Here is a 21,376-nt window from a genome sequence, read left to right on the forward strand (position 1 = left end):
CCCTCGTGACCAAGCCAGTCGCCCTCAAGGCCACTGTTGCCCTGATGCTTAGCCAGAGGCTTAGCCAGGTCTTTGCAGAGCCCCGTCCAATCCAAAGTGGCTTTGAAACAGCCCCTCCCTCTCCAGGTCCAAAGTGGCACTCAAGCTCCACGTGCATGGGCAGAGGCAGGCTTCTCCAGAAACTGCATCTGTGCTGAGGGCTTTGGGAACAGAGTTCCTGGGCCGCCAGTGGCAAGTTGGGGTGGTTGGGGGCCTGAAGCTATGAATGGTTGGTGACACGCAGACCGGGTTGGTGGCAGACTGGGGTAAAAGTGATCTTTGTCTTCCCCAGTCAGGGTGGACCTGCTGTGGCCATGGCTCTCTGAATACCCATGCCTATGTCATTGATCCCTTAAAATCAGGAGCCTGGGGCTCCCAGAACATCCTGATTGCCCAGGCTTCCTTCTTCTAAGCAATCTTTTTGTGTAACGATCAAGGAATCTTCATAAGGGCTTGTAGAGCACCTGGCTGGTTCAGGGCAGCCCTTCAAGTAGGCTCCATAGGAGGCGAGAGTTCTGAGAAAACCTCACAGCCAGCAGGGCCAAGCGTGTGACTCTGCCAGGTGGGTGCGGCAGCAATGCCAGCTGGCCGAGCGCTCCCACCGGGTGGATTACACAAGATCCAGTTGTTTGTTCTTCCTTGAACCCCTCAGGTGGATTTCTTGACATAGATTTTACCAAGCGGGAAGACAAAAAACAAAACAAAAAACTCTTCCCCGAAACCCAAAGCCCTGCTTGGGGGAGGGAATGCTGCCCAGACTAGGGGGCCTTTCTGAGTCCTTTTTTGTTTAAACCAATGTTGGTTTCTTGTTTTAATTTTTATTTATTGATTTATTAGTCTATTTATTTATTTATTTCTGGCCGCTCTGCACGGCTTGCGGGATCTCAGTTCCCTGATCAGGGATTGAACCAGGACCACGGAAGTGAAAGCCTGGAATCCTAACTACTAGGCCACCAGGGAACTCCCACTGGGTCTTTGTGGGCCTTGCTTTCTCTCAGGGTCCCCTGAGGACAGAGCACTTCACGTCGTGAAGCAGTGGAACAGCCCAGCTTCTCCCAGGGTTCACTTTTTTTAAAAAATTTGTATTGGTGTATAGCTGCTTTACAATGTTGTGTTAGTTTCTTCTGTACAGCAAAGTGAATCGGCTCTATGTATACATATATCCCCTCTTTTTTGGATTTCCTTCCCATGTAGGTCACTGCAGAGCACTGAGTAGAGTTCCCCATGCTTTACAGTAGGTTCTCATTAGTTATCTATTTTATACGTAGTATCAATAGTGTATATATGTCAATCCCCATCTCCCAGTTCATCCCACTCCCCCCTCCCAGGGGTCACTTTAACATAGAAGAAGTGGATGTGGGGCAGCCTGCCAGGTACAGTGTGGAGGTCACCACCACCAACAAGGCCAGAGATGGAGGCAGGATAGGAATTTAACAGGGAGATGCCACACACAGTCACTTTGGAAGCAAGATGGCCAGCCTTCTACCCACTCTTTCAATATTCTTGGACTTATTCCACAGACTCTTCAAAGTGCTCAAGATAACGCAGCTCCGTGGCAGGGCTTCCTTCCTTCCCACCCGTTGGTCTGTGTAGCCTCCGCATGGGTCAGGGGCTGGCCAGTCCTACAGCTGATCCGGCATGGGCATCCTGCCTGAGTGAGCCAGGGAGAGATAGGAAAGATGAGAAAATATATTTTGGAGTGGAGGAAACTGAGAAATTCTAAATCAGTAACCCATTGACGTTTTTTAGTATTATCATTGGGATAAAATACAGTTTACCATCTCATCCTTTTTTTTTTTTTTTTTTGTGGTACGCGGACCTCTCACCGTAGTGGCCTCTCCCGTTGTGGAGCACAGGCTCCGGACGCACAGGCTCAGCGGCCATGGCTCACGGGCCCAGCCGCTCCGCGGCATGCAGGATCCTCCCAGACCGGGACACGAACCTGCGTCCCCTGCATTGGCAGGTGGACTCTCAACCACTGCGCCACCAGGGAAGCCCCATCTCATCCATTTTTAAGTGTACAGTTTGTAATGTTAAGTACGTTCACACTGTTGTGCAACTGTCACCACCACCCATCTCTAGAACTCTTTTATCTTGTAAAACTGAAGCTCTATTCATTAAACTCTAACTCCCCATGCTCTCTCCCCCAGCATGCCGTAATCTACTGTCTGTCTCTATGAATTTCACTATTCCAGGCACCTCATATAAGTGAAATCCTACAGTATGTGTCATTTTGCGGCTGGCTTACCTCACTGAGCAGAATGTCTTCAAAGTTCATTCATATTGTAGCCTGTGTCAGGATTTCTTTCCTTTTTCAGATGGAATACTATTCCATTGTACGTATAGACCACATTTTGTTTATCCATTCATCTGTCGATGGACACTTATTTTGTTTCCATGTATTTTAGAGAAATGGCTATTGTGAATAATGCTGTTATGAACATCGGTTTACAAATATCTGTTTGAGTCCCTGCCTTCAATTCTTTGGGACAACCTGATTAAAAAATCAATACCAGGGCCCTTCTGAGAATGACTCCAGCCAGCCCTCTGGCTTCCTTATCATTCCTTCCGCACATGCCCTGCGCCTGCCCAGGCTCTTCCTTCCACCCAGAGACTCTCAGGACCAGCCCTCGTGCCACCTCCTCTGGGACGGAGCCTTTCCAGGGGCCACACCCCCTTCCCTGAGTGATGTTTTTCTCTGACACCTCCCAGCGCTTTGTGCTTCAATGACAGCAGCACCTGGTCCATGTGCTGTCATCATCCACTTACCCATGATCCTCAGCTTAGCTTTCCTGTGAGATCCCCATCCTCTGGTGAGCAGGGAACCGGCTTCCTCAAGTCCTCCTTGAATGAAGTCAAGTGTTATAGAGGAGAGTGATTGATTCACTTTAATGAGTCAAACTGAATAAAAGTTTAGACTGTTCTATTTTAATTGTGCCTCAGCCATTATTCTAAAATGGTTTCTACAAGCTACCTTCAGATGCATGAACACACGAAGCAAGGCTTGGGAGAAGAATCACCAAGCTGCTGACAAGGATGGCTTCTTGGGGGGCACACTGGACAGAGTGGGGAGGTGTCAGAAGGGGCGCTTCCACTGCTGATTTTGCACACTTTAGTATATTTTGAATTTTTTAACCACAAAAATGAATTTATTTATTACTTGCAAAAGTTAAGCAATAAAAAATGCAAGGAGTATATTCCAATGTAAAATTATTTACAATATGAGATCATTTCCATTCCTTCACTAGGAGGAAAGTTAAACTCAACAATGTAAGAGCAAAATGAACTTCTGTTCCCAGGGTTGGTGCCATTTCCCCTGTAGGACACACCTAGTGATGGGTGCCTTTTGCCAGCATGTGTTGCTTATTTGACCTATTAATGCTCTCTGCGCTCTTTGCTTTACTGGCTCTTCTCCCCACCTCAGGCCTCACCCAGGCTTCCTGAGACCACCCTCAAGAGTGTCTGCTCCCAGCCCCTTGGCCTCCCACCTCTGTGCCCGTGTCCCCATGACATAGTCATTCCCTTATGTGTCTGCTCTCCGTTCTCCACCAGAATGAAAGTCCACATGTGTGGGGACGGCATCCAGCTGTCCCCAGAACACGGAGGCACTGAGAACTTTGTGTTGAATAAACAAGTATTGACTGAGGTCATGCTTTGTGCCTTTGCCAGGAGATATGCAGGCTGAATCAGACAGGGGAGTGTGGGGACACAGTGACTTCTTTTTATTGAGATATCATTCACATGACGTAAAACTCACCCTTTATTTATTTTTTTAAAATATTTTATTGCAGTATATTTTACATGAATTGAAACAGAGATCTTTATTGATTTTTTCTTTGCCACGTGGCATGCGTGATCTTAGTTCCCTGACCAGGGATCAAACCCGTGTCCCCTGCAGTGGAAGCACAGAGTCTTAATTACTGGACCGCCAGGGAAGTCCCCAAACTCACCCTTTAAAAGTGTACAATGCAACGGCATTTAGTACATTCACAAAGTTGTACCATCCCCACAATCTAATTCCAGAATGTTTTCATCACTCCAGAATAGAAACTTCATACCCATCACAGTTAAAACCCACTCCTCCCTCCCCTAGCCCCTAGCAACCACTAATCTGCTTTCTGTCTCTATGGTTTACCTGCTCTGGACATTTCATATAGATGGAGTCATACAGTATGTGTGTGGCCTTTTGTGACTGGTTTCTCTCACTTAGTATGTTTTCAGGATTCCTCTGTGTTATAGCATGTATCAGTACTTCACTAATTTTCTGGCTGAATAACATTCCATTGTATGGATATACTTCATTTTGTTTATCCATTTCTCAGCTGATGGATATTTGTGTCCTTTCCCCTTTGGAGCTATTATGAATAATGTTGCTATGAACATTAATTCATATACCAGTTTTTGTGTGGATATATTTTCAATTTTTTTGAGTGTATACGTAGGAGTGGAACTGCTGGGTCATATATGGGAACTCGATATTTAACTTTTGAGAAACTTCCAAATTGTTTTCCACAGTAGCTGCACTATTTTTTATTCCCATTGCAATGTATAACGGTTCAAATTTCTCCACAACATCACCAACACTTACATTTTCTATCTTTGGTTTTTACTGTAACCATCCTAGTAGATGTGAAACGGTATTTCATTGTACTTTTGATTTGCATTTCCCTAATGGCTAATGATGTTGGGCATCTTTTCGTGTGCTTATTGGCCATTTGTATATCTTCTTTTTTAATTTATTTATTTATTTATTTTGGGCTGCGCTGGGTCTTCATTGCTGCGCGCGGGCTTTCTCTAGTTACGGCGAGCGGGGGCTACTCTTAGCTGTGGTGAGCGGGCTGTAGGCGCGCGGGCTTCAGTAGTTGTGGTGCACGGGCTCAGTAGTCGTGGCTCACGGGCTCTAGAGCACAGGCTCAGTTGTTGTGATGCATGGGCTTAGCTGCCCAGCGGCATGTGGGATCTTCCTGGACCAGGGCTCGAACCCTTGTCCCCTGCATTGGCAGGTGGATTCTTAACCTCTGTGCCACCAGGGAAATCCTGTATATTTTCATTGGAGAAACATCTATTTAGATAGATCTATTGTTTAATTGGGTCAGTTGTCTTTTTGTTGTGTTCTAATTTTTTTATATATATATATATTCTGAGTACTAGTCCTTTATCAAATATGTGATTTCAAATATTTTCTCCCATTCTGTGGATTTGTCTTTTCACTTTCTTCATAGTTTCCTTTGAAGCACAAAAGTCTTTAATTCTAATGAAGTCCGATTTATCTATGTTTTCTTGGGTTGCTTGTGCTTTTGATGTCATTGAAGAAACCACTGCCTAATCCAAGGTCATGAAGATTTATGCCTGTGTTTTTTCTAAGAGTTTTATAGTTTTAGCTCTTACATTTAGGTCTTTGATCCATTCTGAGTTAATTTTTGTATATGGTATGATGTAAGGGTCCAAATTCATTCTTTTGCCCATAGATATCCAGTTGTCCCAGCACCAGTTGTTGAAGACTATTCTTTCTCCCACTGAGTTGTTTTGGCACCCTTGTTGAAAACCAATTGACCATCAATGTATGGGTTTATTTCTAGATCATCTGTTCTATTCCATTGATCAATACGTCTGTCCTTATGGCAGTACCACTTTATAGTGTGTTTTGGAGTTGAAAAGTGTGAGTCCTCCAACTTTGTTCTTCCTTTTCAATATTGTTTTGGCTATTCTGGGTCCCTTGCATTTCCATAATATTTTTGGATCAGCTTGTCAATAACTCCAAAAAAGGCAACTAGGATTTTGATAGGGATTGTGTTGAATCTATGGATCAATTTGGGGAGTACTGCCAGCTTAGCAGTATTAAGTCTTTCAATCCATAAGCACGGGATGACTTTCCATTTGTTTAGGTCTTCTTTAATTTGCTTCAACAATGTTTTTGCAGTTGTTGTTGTGCAACTCTTTTTTTTTTTTTTGGTGGTACGCGGGCCTCTCACTGTTGTGGCCTCTCCCGTTGTGGAGCACAGGCTCCGGACGCGCAGGCTCAGCGGCCATGGCTTACGGGCCCAGCCGCTCTGTGGCATGTGGTATCCTCCCGGACGGGGGCACGAACCTGCGTCCCCTGCATCGGCAGGCGGACTCTCAACCACTGCACCACCAGGGAAGCCCGGAATTGTTTTCTTAATTTTGTTTTTGGATTGTTTGTTGCTAGTGTATAGAAATGCAATTAATTTTTGTAAACTGATCCTGTATGCTTCAACTTTGCTGAATTCATGTATTAGTTCTAACAGGTTTGTGTGTGTGTGTGTGTGTGTCTCTTAATTCCTAAGGATATTCTATATGCAAGATCATATCATCTGCAAACAGATAATTTTACTTCTTTCTTTCAGTCTGGATTCTTTTTTGTTCATTTGTTTTTCCTTGCCTAATTGCTCTGAGTAGAACCTCCAGTAGAATAGAAGTGGTGAGAGCAGACATCCTTGTCTTGTTCCTGATCTTAGGGGGGAAAGCTTTCAGTCTTTCACCATAGAGTATGTTGTTAGCTGTGGGTTTTTATAGATGCCCTTTATTAGATTGAGGAAGTTCCTTTCTATTTTTAGTTTGGTAAGTGTTTTCATCATGAAAGGTGTTGGATTTTTGTCAAATGTTTTTTCTGCAGCTATTGAGATGATTATGTGGCTTTTGTTCTTTATTTTATTAATCTGGTATATTATATTGATTGATCTTCATATGTTGAACCACCCTTGCACTCCTGGCATAAATCCCACTTGGTCATGGTGTATGATCCCTTTTATATGTTGTTGGATTTTGTTTGCTAGTATTTTGTTGAGAATTTTGTGTCTCTATCATGAGGGATATTCATTAGGGCCTAGAATGTTATGTTCTCGTGATGTCTTTGTCTGGTTTGGGCATCAGCAAGTGACTTAATACAAAATCCAAAGCAAAACACACAAAAGAGAAGGATAAAATTCTAAGGATTTTGCAAGAAATAAAGGAAAATAAGCATATATTGGGTACCTGTGACACACCAGATACTCTGCTTAGCAGCTTCCCTAAGGTCAAAGGAAAACAACACAGACAAACTGGGTCTTGGAGAGTGAAAAGAACAGGAATAGAGACAGGAGAGCAGGCAACCCAGAGGGAGGGACCCAAGGAGGCAAATGCACGGAGAGAGGGCCTTATGGGGTGGAAAGACGTGAGTTGTCCAGTTTGCCTAAGATATAGTGGGAACGTGCAAAGGGGTATAACTTGGTTGAATAATGTCCCCCTAAATCCATGTCCACCTCGAGCCTCAAAATTCTACTTTATTTAAAAAGAGGGTCTTTGCAAATGTAATTAGTTATGATGAGGCCAATCTGGATTAGGGTGCGCCCTAATCCAATGACTGGTGTCCTTATAAGAAGAGAAAACAGAGACACAGAGACCCACACACAGAAGGAAGAAGGCCATGTGAAGACAGAGGTGGAGACTGGAGTGTTGTATCACAGGAGTACCCAACCCCTGGGCCACAGACTGCTATTGGTCTACAGCCTGTTAGGAACCCGACCGCACAGCAGGAGGTGAGCAGATAGTGAGCGAGCAAAGCTTCATCTGCTGCTCCCCATCGCTCGCATTACTGCCTGAGCCATCCCCCCACTACCAACAACCCCCCCACACCTTCCGTGGAAAAATTGTCTTCCACGAAACCGGTCCCTGGTACCAAAAAGGTTGGGGACCGCTGATGTACCACATGCCAAGGAAAGCCAAGGATTCCACCAAAAGCTGGAAGAGGCGGGGAAGGATCCTTCCCTAGACCTTCACAGGGAGCTTGGCCCTGCTGACACCTTGATTTTGGACTTGGGGTCTCCAGAACTGGGAGAGATAAATTTCTATTGCTCAAAGCCATACAGTGTGATGCAGTAATACAAGGAGGAACAGGCAAAGATAAGCTGAGGTTAACTTGTGGAGTGTATCACGTGCCAGGTTGAGGACTGGGGCTTTACTGGCAGACAAAACCTGACTGCTGACGGTTTCAGATCCAGGAGCATGGGGCAATGGGGAGCAGTAGGTATGTTTTTCAGGGGCATTCTTTAAGAGATGCTTTTTAAAATAGAATTTTGTTTTCCTCTGTATCTTCCTTTTTTTCCTTTTAAGTCATTGCCATTGTCTCTGGAAGTCACACACCATAGGAGTCAGGAGTTTGAGCTTTGGATGAGCCACACCTGGCCCATCCCTGCTCTGCCATTTACCATCTGTGAAATTTGAGGGTGATGTTCCTGGCCTCAGTCTATTTAGCTATAAAGTGGGGTTAATAATATCTCCTTCATAGTGTTGGTATGAGAAAGTCTTTAAAGCCATCAGCAGAGCTCCTGGCACATAAGAAACCTCAAATAAGGGGTAACTGTGATGATAATTGGTCCTTGATACCTCACTTTTTCTTTTCTTTTTGAAATTATCCTTATTGGTTTTGCAATATAAAAGCTAATATGGACTTCTTGTTTAAAAAAAGATAGAATATTAGCTTATTGTTTCTGATTATCAAAATGATACATTATTCCTTTTAGAAAATGTGTAAGATAAAGAACAAGATGAAAATAAACTATAATGCCATCTAGAGATGATCTTTATTGTCATTTTGGTGTAGTTTTCTACTCATATATTTATGTAGATTTAAAATATTTATAAATATACATTATATACAAAACCATATTGTATCATTTCATATAATTTTTCATCCTACTTTCTTCATTCAACATAATAGCATTTTCTTTGGTCATTAAATACTTTTATAAAACGTTTTATAGTAGCTTAATGGCATTGTATCATATGCATGTGCTACAATATATTAAAATATCCCTTATTGCTAGAAATTAGGTAATAATACTGAGTTGAATATTGGTATTTTTTACAACTTTATTGAAGTATAATTGAGGTACAATAAATTGCATATATTTAAAGTGCACAATTTGCTGAGTTTTGACATATGTACACTGGTGAAACCATCACCACAATCAAGATAATGAACATCCATCACCCCCCAATTTCCTGTGTCCCTTTGTAACCCATGCCTCCCTCTAGCCCCTACCTCAGAAATGACTTATCTGCTTTCTATCACTGTAGATTAGCTTGCGTTTCCTAGAACTTTATATATACGGAATGCCTGCAGTATGTTTTTGTTTGTTTGTTTTTTTTGGTCTGGCTTCTTTCACTCAGCATAGTGATTTTCTGATATATCCACATTGTTGTGTATATCATCATTCACTTTTATTGCTGAGTCTGATCCCATTGCATGTATATATCATGATTTATTTATCCATTCACCTGATGATAGACACTGGGTTGTTTCCAGTTCTTAGCTATTACAAATAGAGCTGCTACAAACATTGTGTAGATGTCTTGCATATGGACATAATGTTTGGATTTCTCTTGGTAAATACCTGGGAGTGTAATGGCTGGGTCATATGGTAGGTGTGTGTTTAACTTTTTAAGAAACCGCCAAACTGTTTCCCAGAGTGGTTGTACCACTTTACATTCCCATCAGCAGTGTGTTCCAGTTCCTCCCTATCCTCGTTAGCACTTGGTATAGTCAGTCTTTTAAATTTTAGCCATTCTCACAGGTGTGTAGGGGTATCTCATTGTGGTTTTTTTTTTTTTCTCATTGTGGTTTTAATTTGCACTTCCCTGATTGCTAATGATGCTGAATATCTTTTCGTGTATAGTCTAGCTTTTCTCACTTGACATAATACATTTCAGATTCATCCATGTTGTGTGTATCAGTGGTTTCTTCATTTTTATTGCTTAAGAGTATTCCACTGTATAGTTGTACTGCTGTTTGCTTATCCATTCAGCAGTTGAAAGAAATACCTGTTGATTCTTGCTTTTGCAATTATGAAAAAACTGCTATAAACGTTCATACACCGATCTGTGTGTGAACACTTTTCATTTCTCTTGGATTGAGATTGATAGGTTGTATGGTAACTGTATGTTTGACTTTCTTTATAAGATACCACCAGACTATTTTCCAGAGTGGCTCTTTCATTTTCTATTCCCACCAGCAAAGTATGAGAGTTCCAGTTGCTCTGCATCCTGGCCAGCACTCTGTAACAGCAGTTTTCATATGTTTGTTTTTTAATCATTCTAATAGGTGTGTAGTGCGTCACATTGTATCTCCTTATATCACATTGTGGTTTCCGTTTCCATTTCTCTCACATGATCAATGATGTCATATGCTTATTTGGTGAAGTCTTTTCAAATCTTTTGGCAATTTTAAAATTGTGTTGTTTGTTTTGTTACTGAGCTTTGAGGGTTCTTTTTATATTCTGGATACAAATCCTTTATCAGATATGTGTTTTACAAATATCTTTTCCCAGTCTGTGGCTTGTCTCTTTATTTTCTTACTAGCGTCTTTCAAAGAGCAGAAGTTTTTCATTTTAATGAAGTCTGATTTATCACTTGTTTTCTTTTATAGATCATGCTTTTGGTATCACATCTAAGAAATATTTATCTAACAACACTCTTGAGTTTTAAGAGTTCCTCATGCATATTCTGGATACAAGTCTTTCACTGGACATATGTATTACGAATATTTTCTCCCAGGCTGTGGGATGCATTTTTATTTTCTTTAATGATGTATTTTGAAGAAAAGAGTTTTCAATTATCTAATTTATTAATTATTTATTTTATGTTTTGTGCTTTTTGTTTTCTAAGAAAACTTGGCCTATTCTAAGGTTGCAAAAGTATTCTTTTATGGATTCTTCTAGAAGTTTTAAAGTTTTAGGTATCACATCTAGGTCTGTGATCTATTTTGAGTTAATTTTTGTGTATGAAATGAAGAAAGGGTTGATGTTAATTTTTTTTTCATACAGATATCCAGTTGATCTAACACCATCAGTTGAAAAGCTATTCTTTCTCCATTGAATTGTCTTTGCATCTTTGTCGATAATTAACTGATCATATTTGCCTATTTCTGGGCTCTATTTTGTTCCATTAATTTAAAAGTTTGCTCTTTAAGCAATACCAGACTGCCTTGATTGTTGTAGGTTTATAATAAGTCCTCCAACTTTCTTCTTCTTTTATTTATATTTGCTTTGGTTATTCTAGGTCTTTTGCATTTCCATATGAATTTTAGAGTCTGTTTGTCAATTTCTACCCAGAAAATTCTGCTGGAATTTTGATTGGAATTGTGTTGAATCTGTAGATCTATTTGGCAAGATTGCCATCTTAACGATGTGACTGTTTCAATCCATGATCATGGTATATATCTTCATTTATTTAGTTTTCCTTTAATTTCTCTCAGCAAGGTTTTACGTTTTTCAGTGTATAGGTCTTGAATGTCATTTGTTGGACTTATTCTAAGTATTTTTTAAATTAATTAATTAATTTTAAAATTTATTTTTGGCTGTGTTGGGTCTTCTTTGCTGCATGCGGGCTTTCTCTAGTTGTGGTAAGCGGGGACTACTCTTCGTTGTGTGGTGCGCAGGCTTCTCACTGTGGTGGATTCTCTTGCTGCGGAGCATGCGCTCTAGGCACACACGGGCTTCAGTAGATGTGGCACGTGTGCTCAGTAGTTGTGGCTTGCGGGCTCTAGGCCGCAGGCTCAGTAGTTGTGGCGCATGGGCTTAGTTGCTCCACAGCATGTGAGATCTTCCTGGACCAGGGCTCAAACCCCTGTCCCCTGCATTGGCAGGCGGATTCTTAACCACTGCGCCACCAGGGAAGTCCCTATTCTAAGTATTTTATATGGGCTTTTTGCTACTATAAGTGGAATTTTTTATTTATTACATTTTCCAATTATGTGTTACTAGTCTTTAATAATACAATTAAGTTTTCTACATTAATCTTTATTTTATAACTCTGCTAAATTCACTGATTAGTTCTAATAGTTATTTTGTAAATTCCATGGGATTTTTCATGTAAACAATTATATCATCTGCAAATGGGGACAGTTTTACTTCTTCTTTTCCAATATTTATGTGTTTCAGTTTCTCTTCTTGCCTCTTGCTGAGTGTAGAGCCTCCCAATTGTAGGCGGAAACAATTCAGTCTCCTACCGTTGAGTATGATGTGAACTGTAGAATGTCTGCAGGTGCCCTCTATCAATCTGAAGTGGTACCCTTCTATTCCTAGTTTGCTGACAGCTTTTATCCTGAATGAGCATTAGATTTTTGTCAGAGGCTGTTTCTGTGTCTATTCACATACATATTTTCTGTAGGTATCTCTGGCTGTTTTCTTAGGATCAATATCTGGAAATGAAAGTAAAGGGTCAAAATACATAAACATTTTTAAGCCTTTTGCATCCGATTTCCTAACTGCCATTGAGAGAAATCTGAACAGCATACAGTGCCCCCAGCTGTGCAAGAGTGTTTCCCCAAACCCTTACTTACACTATATTTCATAACTTTTTAATTATGCCAATTTCATAGACCTCCCCTCAAATTGTATCTTGTTTCCAGCTGCATTTATTTCATTACTCTGGACACGAAAATTTTATTGGCTAGTTGTATTTATTCTCTAGTGATTTGTTTTTTCTTGTACCTTTGCCATTTTTTCTGTTGGGCATTCATTTTTTTAAGTTTACATACTTTTTTCTGTATTAAAGATATTAATCCTTGTCGTATATATGTCCCAGTTGGTTTTTTGGCTTTTCATTTTAATAGACTTTATTTTTTAGAGCAGTTTTAGGTTCATAAAAAAATTGAGGGGAAAGTACAGAGATTTCCCATATACCCCTGCCCCTACACATGCAAAGCCTCCCCGCTACCAACATCCCCACCAGAGTGGTACAGAGTGGTACATTTTTTACATTTGTTACATTGGATGAACCTACAGTGACACATCATTATCCCCCAAAGTCCATAGTTTACATTACGATTCACTCTTGTACATTGCATGGGTTTTAAGAAATGTAATATAATGACATGTAGCCACCACTATAATGTCATACAGAGTAGTTTCATTGCCCTAAAACTTTCCTGTGCTCCACCTATTTACCGCTTCCCACTCCCCCCAGTCTCTGACAACCAGGATCTCTGACAAAAGGATAGTGATCCTTTTACTATCTACATAGTTTTGCCTTTTCTAGAATGTCATAGAGTTGGAACCATATAGTAAGTTTCCGACTCTGACTTTTCAGATTGGCTTCTTTCACTTAGTAATGCATATGGACATAATGGCTTGATAGCCCATTGCTTTTTATCGCTGAATAATATTCCATTGTCTGGATGTACTGAAGTTTATCCATTTACCTACCAAAGGACATCTTGGTTGCTTCCAAGTTCTGGCAATTATGAGGGGCCACCAAAGGGTGGCATTATTTCCAGCCCTCCTCCCCCAGAGTCCTCCCCACCGCCACTCCACATGCACACAGCACAATTTCCGAAACCTGCACACACTTCCCAACACGCTGTGTCCCGTTCGCCCCACGGGGCAGGCCAAGGTTTGCAGAAACCAGATCCAGGATGGACGCTTGCTCCGACAGAGTCCAGGGTAAAGGCTCCTGCGCCTCTGCTGTGGTGGAAGGACTGGGGCCCTGAGGTGAGGGAGCCCCAGAGAGAGGGCCCCCCAACACCTTCCTGCAGCAACTTGCCTCCAGGCAAAAGTCTGCTTAAACCCTTTTACAACTCCTGAGGGGGAAATTATTTGCATTAATTAATTGACTGACTAATTAATTCAAGACACTATACTTGGGACCTACAGCTGGGGTTCCATCGACTTACTGTTCAACTGAATCAAAAGGCTCAGAAGGAAGAAAAGCAAGAGCTAACTTAGAAGTTTGGATTTTTAAAAATGTTAGAGTCTGGCCGCAATGTCTCTTTGACCTTGAGAACCACAATTCAGTAATTTTGGAGGAAGGGAATTCCCTGGCAGTCCAGTGGTTAGGACTCCGCGCTTCCACTGCAGGGCGCACATGTTAAATCCCTGGTCAGGGAACTAAGATCCTGCATGCTCCTCGTCATGACCAAAAAAACCCCAAAAAACCAAAAATAATAATTTTGGAGGTTTCTTCCTTCCTGCTCAAGCTTTTTCTGAAAACAGACACTTCTCGTATCTATCAGTTATCTATAGCCCCGTAACAAAGGACTCCAGAACTTAAAACCACCATCTTCAGTTTGCTCACAGGTCTTCCCATTGGGCTGGGCCAAGTCAGCCTGTTCTGTTGGGTGCTCTGGGGCTTCCTCAGGCAGCTGTCGGCAGCTGGGAGCTCAACCGGGTGGAGGGTCTGAAATGGTCTCTGTCCATGAGGTTCGGGGACTCTGACGCTGTCAGCTGAGTCTCTCTCTCCTTGTGATCTCTCATCACTTGTGCCTGGGCTTCCTTACGTGGTGGCAGGAGTATACCAAGAGTGAGAATACAGAAGGTTCTTGAGGCCAGGCTCTGGAGCTCACAGAATGTCACTCATACCACATCCTGTTGGCCAAAGCCACTCGAAAGGCCAGCCCAGATTCAGGGGTAGGGAAACAAACACCACTCTAGGAATTTGGGGCCATATTTAATCTCCAACTCTGTGCCTGACATTGCAGGAGTTGCCAGATTGACAAAGAACACGCTTGCTATGTTTTGCTGCGGCAGAGCTGGCTTTTCTTATTCATTTCTGTTTTGCATTTTGGTGATCTTCAGAAAGAAATGCTATATTTCTTAGAGTTTAGCATCTTCTCCCTCTACCTATAAAATATTTTTAACTTATAGCATATTGGGAGTTATTGCCTTAGATAAACCATCCTTATAATTTTAATGTACCACACAATAATTTTACGAACAAGCCAAATTATATGCCACACATATGAGTATTCTTAAAACCAAATTGCTCTGCATGTGTAAAAAGATAAAAAATAAAAATTGTACATATTTCAATTTTCCCAATATTTTATTTCCATGTTTTTCTATGACTTCAAAATTCCCAGACATTTAACACTTTCATCCCAGGCATGGGTGTTAAATCTCTGTGTTCTGTGCCAGGCTTGTGCTGAGAGCTGGGGATGCAGAAGAGCAAACGAGATACGGCCCTCCACCCCATGGCAATGGGTCTTCAGGCAGAAACAGATGTGGCCCTAGGTGACCTAGATGACTGTACAGTCATCTGCTATGACAGGCCCTAAATAAAAGAGAACGAAGTCTCCTATCAACTTTGCTCCAGTTTGAACCGTGGAACCCCAGCTGTAGGTCCCAACATAATGTCTTGAATTAATTCATCAATCAATTAATTAATGCAAATAATTTCCCCCTCAGGAGTTGTAAAAGGGTTTAGGCAGACTTCTGCCTGGGGGCAAGTTGCTGCAGGAAGGTGTTGGGGGGCCTCTCTCCTGGGCTGCTTCCCCTCAGGACCCCAGTCCTTCCACCACAGCAGAGGAGCAGTGGCTTCGGCCAGGACTCTGCGAGAGCAAGTGTCCATCCTGGATCTGGTTTCTGCAAACCTTGGCCTGCCCTGTGGGGTGAGCAGGACGTAGCATGTTGAGAAGGGCATGCAGGTTTTGGAGGATCGTGCTATGTACGTGTGGAGTGGCGGTGGGGAGAACTGGGGGAGAGGGGCTGGAAATAATGCCACCCTTTGGTGGGCCCTCTCTGGCTGGGCTTGGAGGTGAGCCCGGATGGGCCGGCCCCGCCGGGGAAGCACGCCAAGCACATGCTCTCCGGCCACTGCGGCCTCATTGTTCAATACGCAGATTATGAAATGCTGTGTGAAGCGGCATGGTGGGGGGCTGTCTTCAGACCTGCGGCTGCCTTGTTTTGCAGACAGTCATTGCATAGTGCAGCCACTCAGGCTCCCCTCGGGAGGACAGGGAATCCCTCAGCCTTTTTGGGTCCGAGTTTGCCGTGTGGCTGCGTGCTTCAGCTTGTCTACCTACCCTCCCATCCGGCTGTCTATCTTTACCTGAGTCTGTTTCCTGGGAGAGCACAGGTGCCCCTCAGAAATGGGAGGACCTGGCTCAGCCCACTTCCTTAGGCAGGTGGGGAAGAACTGCACACCAGGCCCAGTATTGTTCTAGAAGCAGCGAAGTTTCTACAAAGGCCAGTCTTCCTCTTTGAGGAAGTTCCGAGTTAGAGGGATTGTGCTTGAACAATCCAGAGTAGCTTCATTTGGAGACCTGGTGCCCATCAGAGGAAGAGGTGCCTCAGGATTCATTGCCTCCGACACTTTTATGTTCTCGGCTGAAACAGGAAAGTGGGATAAAGTGATTGCAGTCTTACCTCTGTGGGATATCGGGGTTGGGATCCAGAACTGATGCTTGCCTTTACTCTGGCGATATTTTAGCAGTCATCTGCTAGATGTTACTATTAAATCTCAAGAGACGGCATTTAACCTGTGGTGTAGCTGAATCCGTGTAATAAAATATTTGGCAGCCGAGGAACCAAACAAAATTATTAATTTTTTAAAGAAGTAGAATAAGATAATGGGGTTGTATTGCTGAACTTTGAACTTAGAAGCAGTTAAATACACTGGTGAAGGTGTGGGCCACAAAGCTTGGGTTCAAATTCCAGCTCTACCACCTGCTAGCTGTGTGACCTTAGACAAGTTACTTAACCTTTCTGAGCCTCAATTCCTGTTTTGTACAATGGTGGTAATAATCACCCATTTCCTAGGATTTATTGTGAAGCTTATATGTGATAAAAAGCACATGAAAAGTGGTTAACACAGAGCTAAGTGTTTACTATTAGTATTAACAGTATTATAACCCAAATGCTTCCTTATGGAACCACTATTTTTTCAGGAAAATACTGAACCAATCTGAACCCAAAAGGAAGCCCCACACTGTCTAAAATGGTCACAAAACAGCTTCTTTCAGTAAGCCCTGAAAACCAGGGTGCCCAGCACTGAGCACTGTTCATTCTACACGAAGCCATGTTATTATCTTCACTGTGCAAAAGAGGAAACAAAGGCTCAGAGAGGCTTGGTAACTTGCCCAAGGTCCCATAGCAAGGGCTCAAACCCAGTCAGTAGGACCTCATCTGCCATTATGACAACCTAATATCTCTGTTGAGGTGGAACAAAATTTGATCACAAAAATGCTTTCCCATCCACATTAAAGTGTAATTGGGCAAGACCTATGATAGGATTCATTCGTTCGTTCATTCATGGGTGTCCGTGGACAGCCTCTATGTGCCCAGCGTGTTCAGCTATATCTCTGAGTGTGCATGCACGTTGAAATGGTTTCCCCAGCCCTCCCTGCCCTTCCCCCATGGCTGCACAACAGAGAAACGTGTGGCCCTAACATGACTTGCTCCACCAGCTCCCCCTCCAGCGTGGACGCCCACCTGCAGTTCCCGGACAGCAGTGGCCTCCTGCAGCCCCCGCGCTGGGACGAGCCGCAGCGGGCCTGCGCCTTGGAGCAGATCTGCGGTGTGTTCCGAGTGGACTTGGGTCACATGCGCTCCCTCCGCCTCTTCTTCAGGTGAGGCCCTCTTGGCCATGTCCTGGAAGCTGCCTGTGTGCCGTGTCCTGGGGGGCCATGCTTGGGTCCAGCACCCCTGCATCCCCAAACATCTGCTTCCCAACATCACTAGTCTCGTCAGCAGTGCCCCCTACGGCTGCCCCACAGGAGCTGGGTCTGGGTAGCTCCCAAACTCTTTCCTCTGCTTTCAGGGTGATGGTAAGCAGCTGTTGCTTGGAGCTCTGGTTTGGGGAAAGACAACGAACCAGGGCTACACAGAGAGCAGTTGCTGCAGGCTGCCCCCGGTCACCCACCCAGAGGCCCAGCTCGGAAGAGGCCATGGCTTTCTAGAGGGAGGCATGCTTTCCTTCATTATGGGGAGCCATCCCTTTTAGTTCCCTGCCTAACGGCCACCTCATGTCTCTCTTCCTGAAAGGCAGGGTGGCCCAGCCGCAGGAAAGCACCAACCAAGACTGGTGCTTAGAAGAAGCAGGCATGTCTCTGTGGGAGTTCCCAGACCCAGAGCCACATCCCGCCTTTCATGGAAGGGAAGCCAAGTTTGGGTGATGGCCCTGAGGCATGTGTTGTGAATTTCCCCGGAGGATTCTCCCAGAGTGCCTTCCATGACGGATGGGGAAGGCTGCTGGAGGGGCATCCCTTAGCGCTGCCCCATCTGGGTTCAAAACCTGATTCCCCATCAGGGCATCCACCCCCAGGACCCCCAGAGAGAAGGGAGGATATGACCTGGCAGGCAAGGGTGGGGACAGAAGGCTGCTCTGGCAGGTCTCCCGGGAGTGAGGACAATACAACCTGGGGTCTCCCAGGAAGGGAGCTGCTTTGCCTTCTTCAGCAAAGGGGTGATGGCTTCTGTTGGGGCATAATTCTGTCCCCTTGCCGCCAGCAGCCAAACTCCATGGGGACTTTCTGTTTCCTGCCTCTGAGGTTGGCAATAGGGGCCTCTGATTATACTTGGAAATAAAAACCCATGTTTACATATTCATGGGTCTGTTCTCTTCCACCCTCCGATGGCCACTCAGCGATGAGGCCTGCACCAGCGGCCAGCTGGTCGTCGCCAGCCGGGAAAGCCAGTACAAGGTGTTCCACTTCCACCACGGTGGCCTGGACAAGCTGCCCGACGTGCTTCAGCAATGGAAATACTGCGCAGAGACGCACCTCAAAGACCAGGTAGCCCGGAGGAGGGTTGGGGACTGCCCCCAGGGAGGCCCTGCACCACCCCTGGAGGCACCTGGCTGCTGAGACACCCCCCCTCCCATTCCCCCCTCCCCTCCAACGGGGGCCCAGGACATTGGTTCTCTCCCCCGGAGACCCAGGCCTCTCCGGTGTGACCCGTGGTCGCTGGGGGCCTACAGAGCAGCAATTTGGGATTTGAAACATGTGCCCAGGCTTCTTGTAAAGGCAGTACTCCGCACTTGAAAAATCATGTTTTGACAAGGCTTCCTGCCATATTTTGCTCAATCTACATACAAATGTAATAAGAGCTCTTTAATTATCTGGTTAAGATACTGTATGTGCTTATTAGAAACGGGCTGACTTTAAAATTCCCTTCCTTCCCACAGAGCCTCCTGCTGGCTTCCCTTATTACAGTAGCATGGCTTTTTTTTCCCCCTACATTGAACAACCTTTGATTTTTGAATTAAATGTCAGCTGCAGTTTTGCCCTGGATCCGTGACTGCCCGTGGAGACAACCTGACAGGCGGGCTCCCCGCTCGCAGAACAGCCATCCCTTTGTATGTGGCCAATCACATGTAATTTATTGCAGGCCCTCCCGGCAGAGGGAAGTTGGCCGTCCGAGGCATTAATTCCGTCTTTGCGGCGGGGCTGGAGGGACAGTGGGGGGCGGCGGTCGATGGGAGTGGGCCGGGAGCCGGGAGCGCGAGGGGGGACCATGGTAAGAGGACGGTATTTTCATTTGAATTGTGTCTAATTACACTTGCCATTTAGGGGTTTGTATGCAGGGAAGAGGCGTCCTCGTCCTTTCGGAAGAGAGCGAGGAAGGCTCACATCCCGCGAAGAGCGCGGCTGGCTTCGAAAGCGAAGCGGCTGAGACACTGATCCCCAACTGTCCTCCCGTCCAGCAGGTCGCCGACGAAAAGACGTGCATGCAGTTCTCCATTCGGCGTCCCAAACTGCCGTCTTCCGAGACGCACCCCGAGGAGAGCATGTACCGACGGTTGGACGTCGCGGCCTGGCTCCGCCACCTGAACGCGCTGGGCCAGGTGGAGGAGGAGTACAAGCTCCGCAAGGTGAGGCCCGGTGTGCCCGCGGGGCCCGATTCAGGACCAGGGGTCGGGGCCATGCCCACGGGCCGCCTCCGGGGGGTGCGTCCGCTGGTGCCAGAGCTGGCTGTGTGAACGCGCCCGATAGAGCAATCAAAGCCGCTGCGATGAAAAAGCAACCTCCGGAGCGGGTTTGGAGGACCCCGCGTCAGCCTGTATAGCAGAGCTCGCAGCCCGCGCCGCGATTCCAAAACCGGGATTAGGCCCTGACGTGAGAACGACAGGTTAATCTGAGTGCCGCACCAGGGGGGGCATTGACATTGAAATGAGCCTGGTTTGTGTCCTGTATGGGAATGGGGGGCCGGCACTTTCCCCTTCCAAACATGTGCAAATTGCAGCGATCTGAATCAAGGCATCAGTTGTCAAGAAGGCGCAGCAAAGCCACCAAAACACAGATCTCCGGGGATTTGGGGGTCCTTTGAGCGGCCCTACTTTGGCCCCTCCCCAACTTTTGCCGCTTCCTCCAGGCCATTTTCTTCGGCGGCATTGATGTGTCAATCCGGGGGGAGGTCTGGCCCTTCCTGCTGCGTTATTACAGCCACGAGTCGACGTCGGAGGAAAGGGAGGCGCTGCGGATGCAGAAGAGAAAGGAATACGCCGAGATCCAGCAGAAAAGGTGACCGCGGCGACCGGCCGGGGCCCCCTCGAACCGCGGAGGGAAACGAAACCTACCCCAGCGCCGCGAAGGGAAACCCACCCCAGCGCCGCGGAGGGAAACCCACCCCAGCGCCGCGGAGGGAAACCCACCCCAGCGCCGCGGAGGGAAACCCACCCCAGCGCCGCGGAGGGAAACCCACCCCAGCGCCGCGGAGGGAAACCCACCCCAGCGCCGCGGAGGGAAACCCACCCCAGCGCCGCGGAGGGAAACCCACCCCAGCGCCGCGGAGGGAAACCCACCCCAGCGCCGCGGAGGGAAATGCCATTTGGAAAGGCAATTTGAGGTGCAATTCAGCATTGATAATATGTTCCGTGACCCATAGTTTCCTTGAAAAATGGGTCTCCCAGGACCGTGAGCGATGGGGCTGGATAAGTGCAGTTATTACCCCAGCGGCGGGCCCTGGGACTGGCTCTCTTTAGCTCGCATGTCAAGATTTTAGAATACTTTTTCAACGTACTTAACGAGGCGCTGACATCCTTCCGCAGAACCCCGGGGTGGCGGGGGTGTTTGGGGGGCACTGGGACTGCTGAGGTCCGTTTGGGCCTCGCTGATCCCGGGGCTACGGTCAGCTCTCTGTTTGGGACCCGTGAGGCCGAGTTAATGTTTGGAAAGCCTTGTGCACCACCCCCACCCCAGGTCAGTGGGAGCCGGAGGGTTTGCCAGCGGCCCCAGTTCCCATCTGGGAGCAGGGTTGGGCGGGGTTGGGCGGGACGCCCGCGCCAGCCGGGAGCGTTTGTGCCGCTTGCTGACCCCCCAGCGGGCGCTCTGCTCCATGCCAGGCTCTCCATGACCCCTGAAGAGCACAGAGCGTTCTGGCGGAACGTGCAGTTCACCGTGGACAAGGATGTGGTACGGACAGATCGAAGCAACCAGTTCTTCAGAGGAGAAGGCAATCCCAACGTGGAGAGCATGAGGTGCCACCTTCCCGGCCAGCATGTTTCCTCCCCGCCCCGTGTCACTCCCATCTGCCACCTCACCCCTCAGGCCTCAGTTGACCCTCTGGGAAGTGGAAGAGCAGCAGCTTCTGCAGGGGTCAGGGGTCTTTCCTCCAGGTTCAATGCC

General features: G+C 45.9%; 1 protein-coding gene across 1 annotated transcript in view; it reads left to right on the forward strand.

Annotated features, from left to right (window-relative positions):
* Positions 1 to 21,376, forward strand: part of TBC1D16 (TBC1 domain family member 16) — a 79,049-nt gene that overhangs the window by 50,833 nt on the left and 6,840 nt on the right. Inside the window, exons 4-8 of the mRNA XM_079904294.1 lie at positions 17,219 to 17,380; positions 18,397 to 18,544; positions 19,456 to 19,623; positions 20,124 to 20,272; positions 21,094 to 21,228. Coding sequence (XP_079760420.1) covers positions 17,219 to 17,380; positions 18,397 to 18,544; positions 19,456 to 19,623; positions 20,124 to 20,272; positions 21,094 to 21,228 — 762 coding nt within the window. The remainder of the gene's footprint in view (positions 1 to 17,218; positions 17,381 to 18,396; positions 18,545 to 19,455; positions 19,624 to 20,123; positions 20,273 to 21,093; positions 21,229 to 21,376) is intronic.

Source organism: Stenella coeruleoalba (genome assembly GCF_951394435.1).
Source record: "Stenella coeruleoalba genome assembly, chromosome: 19".
Lineage (NCBI taxonomy): Eukaryota > Metazoa > Chordata > Mammalia > Artiodactyla > Delphinidae > Stenella > Stenella coeruleoalba.